General features: G+C 44.7%; 1 protein-coding gene across 1 annotated transcript; it reads right to left on the bottom strand.

The window, feature by feature from the left end:
• Positions 1–1,739: 1,739 nt before the first annotated feature.
• LOC120278804 (cytochrome c oxidase subunit 2-like) lies at positions 1,740–7,586 on the bottom strand. The gene is made up of 2 exons (XM_039285538.1): positions 6,560–7,586; positions 1,740–1,999 (listed from the first exon to the last, which is right to left on the bottom strand). The coding sequence occupies exons 1-2, from the start codon at positions 6,957–6,959 to the stop codon at positions 1,740–1,742; spliced, it is 660 nt and encodes a 219-aa protein (XP_039141472.1). The 5' UTR covers positions 6,960–7,586.
• Between the last annotated feature and the right edge of the window lie 3,483 nt (positions 7,587–11,069).

The raw sequence follows: 11,069 nt of genomic DNA, 5'->3' as shown, positions 1-11,069 counted from the left end.
GGAAGCGTAGCATTGGACCTCCCAACAACAACCCCTATTTTTCTTTCCGGTCCCTGACGGCTATTCGAAAAGCAAGAGGGTTTCACCTTTTTTTTGTGTTGAAGGCGGTCTCATGGACCGGTCGCCTTTGAGTACTTGAGTAGTCAAATTTCGTTCAGTAGCGCCTAAAAAAAGAAGAAAAAAATAGGGCTATAAGTTGACCGTTTGCTATTGCTATTGCTATAAGGACTGCTCGCCTTTTTGACGGCTTGGCTTCGCTATCGCTCCTATGTAGTGGTCAAGAGTCTTCCTACCATACCAGAATGCCTATATTATAGTGCGTTAAGCTTCGCCAGAAGCAAGCAAGACGAGGAAGCGAAGCTTCGTAGACAAAGGCTCGTTCCGTGCTTTGACTTACGAGCTCGTGTAGTAAGGCCTCGCCCTATTTCTTCAATAAGGGCTTATGCACTCCACTCGCTGTCTACTAAACCGAGCGAAGCCTTCCTGGAGCTTTCCCCTTCCCTCACCCTTCTTTCCGCTCCAACTTCCTCGGTTTAGTTGGTTTGGAGGATTAAATGATTGGATACCCGAGAACCATAATCTTTCAAAGGAACAGCTTCTACGACGATAGATAGGGGTCGGGTTTGGCATCTATGACCCCCTGCCCTCCAAACGAGTATGAGAGCCTTTCAGCTCGTACTGCTCACACTCCATGATCTTTCACGGCGGCACCTCCGCCACCATAGTGTGAGCTGGGAGTAGCTCCAAAAATCCCGGCCTACTAAAAAAAAGAGCTTGAAAGTCAACTTCAACAACAAGAACACGAAAAAGTACACCTTGCTTGCCCACTAATCTGATCATATGTGAAATCCAATCCCTTCGCCGGGCCGGGAATCGGAAGTCCTTTATGGAAATGTGGGAAAGAAAGGAAATGGCCTGATTAGCAGGAGGGAGGGCGGCCCCACCCTGAAACAAAGGTGTACGTACATAAAAAGAGGTTAGTTATGTTGGTCTCCTTCCCATCTATATTGATCGGGAAGAGGGGAGGCTCTTCGGAAGCCCCTGCCCGCCCTTCTCTATTTTGAGGGATCCCTCATATTGATGATTCCAGGGCTTTCAAGGCTCGTAACAGATCAGCTAGGAACAAGAAAAGGATAAGTAGTCTCTACCGTAGCAAGTCCTTCTCCTTCCGCTGAGACGGTTTTGTTCGTTGAGAGCTTTTTATAATAACTGTACGATCTTGGACTGGCCCCCTTTGCATGACCTAGAATGAAAAAGAGGTCCGTGCTACTATAAGACCTCTCAACTCCTCCCTCATGACACTATTGCCTTGCCATGGGGACGGGGTAGCCCCAACTTCTATAGGTCCTTGGTGTCTAATCCCTTAGACTTGCTTGCTCCGTATGGACTGCCCCGTGGTTCCTCGAGTGCCAGCCGTAGAGAGGAATGCCATCAACTAGGGCGCTATTTGCCACTAACCACTCGCTCGTCGGCCACTCGGGCTCCGTGTTTCAAGATTGTTATCCTAACCGTCTCCTCTGCTCTACCGAGAGCCTGGCCCCTTCTTCTATCTTATCTACTGCCTTGCTCTCCAGCCGCTCATTGTAATAGCTTGCTTCTCGGTGGCTCGCACCCGCGACTCCGAGTGAGTGCTGGGCTGAGGCAGTGGGCTCGGGAGATCGGCCTATGTATCCGGGCTCACGCGTAAAGACATGATTAGTTCCATGAATCGCACTGCACTGACCATAGTAAACTCCTTCTCATTGTACCAAAATTGAGGTATGATTTGAACGACCAGGTACAGTATCACATTTGACACCTGAGGAAGGTACATCCCAACTATGAAGTACATCAGCAGGTGTTACAATCATACGTAGATGAGTTTTGGCTTGTACAACCACTCTATCATCCACTTCTAATAAACATGATTGACCCAATTCTGGATCATCTTCTAGAATTGTATAACTGTCAAAAGTGAGTGACTGTTCATCAGAACTGTTATAGTCCGAATACTCATAAGGTTGGGTCGACGCCCATCTCCCCCCAAACTTGACTTGCAAGTTTCCCCGTGACACGTCCGAATATACGTGTAAACCGCAAGTGCACGGGTGTCGAAGTAATAATTACCCCGGTGAGTGGGTAGTCGAATCCACAGGGAACGAAAGTATTAGTATTAACCAATTATTAGTTATCTAGTCGAAATCAATGGATATGATGGAATGAAATAATTGCAAGAGAATTAATAAACAAGCAAACGAGCAAGAAAACAAGTAAAGGAGATCTCAATCAATAAAGATGAGGTACCCGGGCAATGCTCCACCTAGGATCTAACATGAAGCTCACGATTCACTAAATGCTTCTAAACCGAGTCTAACAAGTCAAGGTAGTCCAAGAACAACCAGCCCTTGCTTCCAAGCCACTGGTACTAGTCCCCTACAAGGTCCCGGTGGAGAAATGGCTCAATCTCAACACCTCACACCCCATATGACCGCAATACACTCTAGGGACACCTAAGAGTGAAACCGATTCCTAAGGATAGATCCAACCCTAATTCCCGGCAAAGGATCTCTAACCCCTACAAGGTCCCCCAGGAGAAATCTCTCAATCTCACGCCTCACACCAAATATGGTTGCATAGAGTTTAGGGAATACGGAGATAGGGAAACACTCAATCGGAAGGGAGAGGGGACACTCCACTATCTCATGACTCACCCTCTCAACCCTCTTTTAACCTTGAGCGTTCTAACTCTAATGGAGACCTCTCTCACATCAAAGTAACAAATCATCCAAATCCAATCAACCACAAGGATTAATTAAACAAGCAAGCAATGGGAATACAAGGTTAAAACTCAAATCAACTCGAATTAATAGAAACATAAAAGCAAATCATTACAAAAAAACATAAATCCTAGGGTTCACATGCCCAAATACCTAGTAAGGTTTAGCCCTCCATGGAGAAAGTTACAAAAACAATTATTATTACAATGAAAAACAACGAAAACCATGAAGTAAAAACCCCCTTAAATTCGTGATGATGGCCTTGATGGGTTTGCCCAACGTCTTGAAGAATCCTTCTCCGAAGCTAAGTCACCGAAGGCTCCCTCTTTGCTATGACGGAGAGAAGAACAATCAAAGTTGGTGATGGGACACCCCCAATATCGCCAAAGACCTCCTCCAAAAACCCTAGCAGCCTTGCCTTCAAAAGTGCTCTCGAAAACCCTTGCCAAAAGTCCCTCAAAAAAATAGGGACAAGCGGCCTATTTAAAAGCCCAAAACCGCACTGTCACATGCCCTCACGCGGCGTGTGGATTTTTCCACGCGGCGGCGTGAGACTCAAAGGGACCCTTTCACGCGGTGCGTGTAATTTCGCGCGGTGCGTGAGCGATAATTTGTTATGAGTATTACTACGGTGAAATTGCAGCGATTAATTTTTCACAAAAGCGCGAACCGAACACTCTTCTCTTGAGGCCACATGTCCGGGACTGCGCCCATGTGGTAGGCTATAGAACTTTTTGTTCATGGACATATCTTTGAGAGGTCTTGCAATCTTCACAAAGAGAAAGAACATGAAGATGTTACTGCCTTTGTACCCTTCCAACTAGTGAATTGACTTGAATCTTCTTGGAAGTTGGCGAGACATCTCCATGTTTATGAACTCCTCTCGTGTCTTGGTCCTTGAATTGAACAAGAACTCCCAACATTGTGTCTTTATAGCCTATCTTTGCTTCCTTTTTATTCTTCAAGGCATTACAACCTATATGCATAAAAGAACACCAAATACACAATATGAGACATAAACCATGGTAAAATTGATGCTCAATGTATGTAAAAACAAATATAAAAAAATATGTCTACTCAAACACTTATCACCCCGCAAAAAGCTCTCCATGCCTACTCTTAGAAAGATCACTATTCTTCTTTAACTAGGTAGTTTTCTCCCCTCTCAGAGACCGTAAGACCCCGGTGGAATCGAAGGACCGCTTACTAATCGGCAAATAGGCAAGAGGGGACCCTTTCTGCCTCAGCCCTACCTACTTGATTAAGTTTGGAGCGGAAAAAGAAGCTGGTTCCACACACATGAGGCAGGCGGAAGGTATGGGATGACCAGTTCACCACGGAAAGTGAATTCGATCCTATAGTCGTCTTTATTGGAAAAATGCGTAGTGGAAAGCTAGTCGGCCCGGCAAAGTTTTAGGCCCCAATAGATCAGATCAAGGTGATTCCTCACCTATCCTGTCAGGGGCCAAGTTGAATGCTCGAGTATAGATTCCTTATGCTCATGTGAGCGGTCGGCCCACAGTAGATCTAAAAGGATCCATCCATAGGGAAAGTTTGTCCATGAAAAAAAAGTCGTTCATGAGATCTCGAATTCTCACATTCCAGTGTGCATTATGCCCGCTGGGTCCCACCCCCAATTGATTGAGTCAACTTATTATATATATGGACAATGTCTATATCCTCTATCTAAATCATAGGGATCACTCTCTTATTAGGTAAATTCTACGTGGCGTGACCTCTCACCATTCACGATATCCAGCTATGACGACTCCTCGGTGGAGGGTAGAAGCGTTGAGTCCCCCTTCGATCAAGTGCTTGTGCTCGTTGTTACCTACCGTGGGACCTCCGTCCCCAAAGCGAAGAAAGAGGAGGCGGGAACAAGAGGTTGTCCTCTCGACCCGAGTGGTTCCATAGCGACTCTCGATAAGTGTCTAAATGTAGATGTTTTCATGTATATATCGTATTCACTTTGCATGTATTTTGTGAGGTTTGATGCCCGTTTTGCTTTTAATCGTCTATTATTTGCTTTGTAGGACATAAGGAAGACATGAAGAACAAGAAGATATCATTTGGGCGAAAAGAGAAAGCGAGAATTTCATACTACCCCCATACTACCCGATGTATGAGGGGCGTATCAACATGGCGAGTGGATTGTTTTGTAGTGTCTGCCAGATTTCCATACTACCCAGTATAGGGGCTGTATGTACCCCGTATGGATCATGAATCTATGGTTTTTGGGTGCTATACGACCCTTATACGACCCCCATATGACCTGTATGCCTCGGGGGGTATAAATACCAACTTTTAGGGCATAAAAAGGGGACTTTTGGCTGGCCCTTTTCTTGGCCGACTTTGGTAGAGCACTTGGGAGTTTTTGGGCGACCTTGGGGAGGAGAAGAAGGGCAAAGAAGCTAGAAGATCATCCAAGACCAAGGTCCAAGTCTCTCAAGGAAAGAAGGAAACATCATTCAAGGGGAGATTTACCATGATTTGAAGGAAGGAGACCCACGGCTAGAGAGCGTCATTTTGGCACTCCTTTGGCGGGGAAAGTGTCATTCGGCATATTCTTCACCTCCTCCTTCACCATTTCATCTAGGGAGTGTCATTTATGCTTGTGTTTCATGTTTTGCTTGTTTATATTGCTTGTTGTGGGATGATGACACACTAGACCCCCAAAGGCCACGGGTGTTGGTGAACCTTGGGGGTTTTATCATGTATGTTGGATGATAACTCATTAATTCCATGCTTGGGTAATTTTGAGATTTAATCCATTGTTTTTCATGCTAAGTGCTACACTAAGGAGAAATCCGTAGCTCTTTTTATGAATGATGCATGTAGATGTAACTTGCTTGCATGTATTAGGGTCATGAATAGATTAAAAGGGGATGCTTGTATCATCACGGAGAGAAATCGGGTGTTTGGTAGCCCTCCATGTAGGTTTAATCCGAAGAAGAGTAGGTTTAATCCTAAGTGAGATTTCCTCGTACTCAATGCAATCGTAGGAATTTATATTTGGAAGAAATTCCTATCTATGTTCGTATGGGATTAGGGTTCAATTGCCGAGAAATTGGGGTTGTTCTAATCATGGAATCTCATGGTCCATTTTACCCTTGCATCTTTAGATCATCATCCGTGTTGCATGATAACCCCTCAAGGGGATCCTCATCCATAGGCCTTTGCATCTCATTGATTTTCTTGCTTGCTTATTGCTTGTTCTTTCTAATTTGGTCATAATCTCATTTTAGCTTTAATTACATTTACTAGAGTAAAAATCCATCACTTGAGATCTTAGGCTAGATAATAGCTGGAGAAGGAGTAATAGGAGATCCTTAGCCCCGTGGAATACGATCCTCGCGTCTTCACACGAGGTATTACTAGGCGATTCTGTACACTTGTGGGGAAGCAATCAACTACCGTGGTTGTTACCAATGGGGATCCCCCATTCTGAAAGGTAACGGGGCCGGCCATTAGGTCCAAAGTTGTATGCCACTGCTGTGGTGCCGATAGATTCACGACTTCAGCGCCGTTATCGGACATTGCTGGCTGAGCATCTATTTTTCGTATATCGCTCCACACCGAGAAGAGGTATGTGTACCTCCAGCAACAACAAGAATGGAACCATAGGCTCCTATGCTGGGAGCATTTCGGGGTATAGGTCTAACCACCTCAACTCACCCTTTCTGGCATGCTATAGTTCTTATAGTCTCTCGACGACGGGAATGGGAGATTACCGGTAAGCCAGATGCTTCGCGAACCACCGGTACATTTCGTTGCACTTATATCACCCTTGTTAAGAGGCGCACTCCGATACCATTGATGTCCAATAGCTTTGATAGTAATGGCTGGATCTACTACTACCTCGTCCATTGAGTATAACAGAGCAAACGATGGTATAGCAATGAACATCGGGATGATACTTGGAAATATAGTCCGAATAATCTCGATAGTAGTTCCATGAACAATCCTTAGCGGGATTGGATTAGTTTTCTCGTGGAAATGCCATAAAGCGCGAACCAGCATCCGTGATACGAAAACCAAAATCAGAATGAGGAAGAAAAAGATATCGTGATGTAAGTCAATGATTCCTTGCATAATAGGTGTTGCTGCGTCTTGAGATCCTAATTGCCATGGTTCCGCAGCATCACAAGGAGCGATTGTGAGGAATCGCCATTCTAATTCTATAACAATCATTGGAATTTCCATTCCATTCTGCTCTGCTCGCGAAAATCAATATAGAGACTTGAATAGACTTGGCCTTGGTTTTTCCAACAAAAAGTCTGATGGGATTGATTGGCATTCAATGCATGATTTTCGATAGGCTTTTTCATTTGTGGTAGACTGAACACCCGATAAAAATCAAAGAAAACTACAAGAAGCCCTATTCTTGAAGTGAACGGCCGCTTTCTTGGAACTCAACTTATTAAGACATCCTCTTGACCTTTGACATAGGGATTCTTTTGACCTTAGATATCGTCGTTTGTCCTTCGCAAGTGCGCTCCGCGAGCACTGTACATCTCATCTTTCTTAGATGAAAACAAAACACGCCCTACATGCTTAGATGAGAACAAAGGCCTCAACTAATAAGCAGAGCAGAGTGAAACAATAAAAGCAGGCGTGCTCTTATTTATTAAACGTTATACGATGCCACTATCGGGATTCAACGATGCCAACTAGAGCTACTGACCAGCAAGCAGCAAGCTAGCGTAGGCAATAGTGTCCGGATACACCCCAGTGCTAATAGCTCTAGCTTTAGATTCGTAAGGCTAGCCAGCCGACTTATATACTAATACTAATAGGTCGAAATAAATCCCTTTTCGAACAAGAGAAGAGACTAATGGAACGGACTCTGGAAGTGCTGTAAGGCTAGCAAGGTACTCAGATAGGGGCGAGGAAGATGAAGGGGAAGCTTGACTGAGCTACGGTAAGAAAGCAAGCGCTAGTAGAAGGCTAATGGAACACTTACTTGGTCAACTTCAAACTGACTTTCTTTTCTATATCAAAGATAGAACAAAAGTACGCCTTAGCTAGCCTATCTAATCTAGTAAGCGGTTAAGGCAAGTGGAAAGAAAGGACTGAAAGCAGAGGCTGAAGGGAGTGGATCTTTTGAAACTCCTACTTTCTCGTTGAGATTGGGCGCAATAGGGGGTGCTTCATCTGTCACGGCAATCTTCCCTTCTTCAATCAGATCTTGAATCTTGTGTTGAAGATTCCTACAGCGATTTGTGGGATGGCCTTCATTCTTTTGCAATTTGCAATAGGCGTTTGGATTCCGGGTTTGGTGGCTGACGCTTAGGAAGGAGCTGAACTAAACCCTGCTTAAGCAACATTGAAATAATTTTGCTGGCGTGAACTGCCGCTGAGGCGCCACTTGTCTCACCATTGGGAGGAACATAATGAGAGTTCTGCGGTTGTTGGGGGTGCTTCTGCTGGATGGGCTGTTGCACAGGCGAAGGCGCTCAGGTGCGCTTAGAGCCTTATATTATATATTATAGGCTCAGGGAGCCACTTGAGGACAACCGCCATCGTCCTCAACCAAAGAAGTTAATTAATTGTGGGGGACTACTGGTTACTTGACCTCCAACACCAAGAGGTAATGGTGCAGGAGGAAGCCGAAGCCAATCATAACATTGAAATGGAAGGCCATTGACAAATTCCCCTTGCTTATATCCCGCAAGTGCACGGGTTTGTCGAAGTAATAATCCCAGGTGAGCGGGGTCGAATCCACAGGGAGTAGGGAATGAAAATACTTAATTTGGTTCTTAGCTATGTGGAAGATCAATAATGATTGGTGTGAAATTGATTCAATTCTCAATAATAAAAGAAACAAGTGAGTGAGCAAGAATAAAGAAAAGGGTAAGGCAATCGATAAAGATGGGGTACTCGGATGATGCTTCACCTAGGAAAATCATTTCAAGTGCAAGAACTCTCTATTATGCTTCCTAATTGATGCAATGGTGAGTCGTGGGAAATCCTTACATACATAGTCCCAAATCTAAGGTCAACTATGCCTAACTCTATTCATGTCCCGGAGGAGAGTTAAGTAACCTCTCAACCTCACACTTTTCGAATAAAGTTGCAATGGGCTCTGAGGGATTTGGTCGGCGGAAGGTCCCTAGCCACAATTAAGCCCTAGATACTAAGATCCCCTCAGCTTCACTCCATTGCAGCGCAACTAGGCCCCAGTCGGAGGTTCATCCCTTAGACCATTCACTCTATTATGGCCGCAAAGAACTCAAGGAGCGGAGGTGAGAATCTATCACGTCGGAAGGGAAGGGGACTCACTGTGCCTCTCGACTAACCCTCTCAACCCTCTCCAACCTAGCTTTGTCTAGCGCTCGTGGTGTGTCACTCACTCACAAGGGTTACCAACAAGAACACTCAACCCTAGTGTCACTCTAGCGGGAAATGTTCATACAATCAAGCATTCAAGGGTGGAACTAACAATAAACATCAATTTATTGAAATCATAATAAAAGTTCAATGAAGCGAGTACATCCTAGGGTTCACAATCACCCAAGTACCAGTGGGGGTTTAGCTCTCCATGGAGCTAAGTACAATCAAAAGAAATTGAATGTAAAAGCAAAGAATCCATAAAGAAACCCCCTCGATAGTGCGTGTCAATGGTCTTGTGGAAAGTCCTCTACTAGTCGTCCAAGGATTCTTTCAGTCCGGTATGAGGATGCGCCTCGATCGAAAGCTCCCTACCAACCTTCTTCCCTAATGGAATCACGATGTCGGAGCCGTAGAACTTCTCCAAAACCTTGGCCAATACCCCTCGAAACCCTAGCGAAAACCCTCTCGTAAGTTGGGGAAAAAGATGGAGAAAAAGAATCTTGAAATCGAGACTGAAATCGGCTTTAAATAGAAATTTGGAATCGGGAGGCTGCAGGCGTGTATGATGTCCTGCGCCCTTGTGGAATTTCCACACGGGTGTGGATAATTTCCACGCCCGATCAGATGGATTCTCTATTTCTACGATTTCTCGGCCGGGCTGCTTTCTGATGCCTTTCGATGCTACTGCTAGGGAAAATACTCCCGAATTCCATACTTTCATTGGGGAGTAGCATAAGCGGGCACTACGTTTACGTCGTGAATCACTTGCTTCTTCAATGATGTACACGTTGGTGGATCTCTTGTTCTTATATGCATAAATCGGAATGCTCGAGTGTAGTGCCTTTGTGCCCTCAAATGAATGTGCTCACTCGAATACGAGGGAGGTTGGCACACACTCTAGCATCTCACACTGACCTATGTCTTCGGCGTTTGAACCTTGGCAAGATCTCCTCCAAAAATAGGTGCATTATGATCCACATTGGCCTATTTCCTTCATACTCGGCCTCACAACCCTATCACGCATAAAAGTAACATAAAAAACACACATATTAATGTAAAAACACGAGAAAAAGTAATGCTCAACATAAGGAATGAGCAGCTTAGCATTCATATCGCACAAAGCACTTATCGAGTCATATTTTTGGAAATCGATTTAGTTGATTTGGCTATGGCCGGTTTTGGCATGCTAAAATCGAAAGACAGGGGGATCAATAGAGCGAACCTCCACAGGGGAGTGTTTAGGTCCAACACGACGCTATAGTACCATGACCCATAGGAAGAATGGATTTAATCCAATTATTTTATAACCAGATCATGCAAAAATCCTCGACCAAGTTTGCTCGGAGATGACTTTTTCATGTGGAGGGTCAAATGCTTAGCGATAATCCTCTAACCAACCCTTCTTGATAGCTGGTAAGTACTCCCATCTCCGGGAGCGGCAACCATAATTGGAAAGTGAGGAGGATTAATACCGATCGGTGAGTGTAGTAGCAAAAAGCGGCTGACACCAATGGCGACTCTTTGTTTGGTATCGCTCGCTGAGTATACAGCGTGATAGCAGGAACCCCGACAACTAAAAGAAAGACAATACAATCAATCTTTAGTACGAGTTACAAGAATGGTGGTGGGTTTACTAATGATCTTCACATTCGAGCTGAGGCCGGATTACACGATCCACCACTCACTCGAGACACAAAGAATGGCTATGCAAACTCTAAGAGCACCGGTCTTAGAGACTCAATCTTTCTCTAAGTAAATCTAAACATGTAACTAGTCCATGGGTCTTGGTACTCACTTGAAACTAAAAGCGATCCCCAATGATGATATACGTCACCGAGGAGAGCATAGTCGAGTGAACCTAGGTCCCGGCTCGCTCAGCGCAAATCCATAGCAGAAATGTATGTGCAAGGCGAGGCCAAGAACTAAGGAAACCCAATGGTTGACCAGAAAAATGAAAAAAGGAACAGCAATACGTAACTA

This window comes from Dioscorea cayenensis, chromosome 16 (assembly GCF_009730915.1).
Source record: "Dioscorea cayenensis subsp. rotundata cultivar TDr96_F1 chromosome 16, TDr96_F1_v2_PseudoChromosome.rev07_lg8_w22 25.fasta, whole genome shotgun sequence".
NCBI classification, from domain to species: Eukaryota; Viridiplantae; Streptophyta; class Magnoliopsida; order Dioscoreales; family Dioscoreaceae; genus Dioscorea; species Dioscorea cayenensis.
The sequence above is the reverse complement of the archived record's forward strand: the minus strand, read 5'-3'. Positions and strand labels throughout refer to the sequence as shown.

Bases quoted from the DNA above. Each gene is read 5' to 3' on its own strand.
- LOC120278804 (XM_039285538.1), bottom strand. From the start codon at position 6,959: ATGGAAATTCCAATGATTGTTATAGAATTAGAATGGCGATTCCTCACA. The intron at 2,000-6,559 runs GTGCGCCTCTTA...CGTCGACCCAAC, and splicing joins TGGACATCAATGGTATCGGA to CTTATGAGTATTCGGACTAT.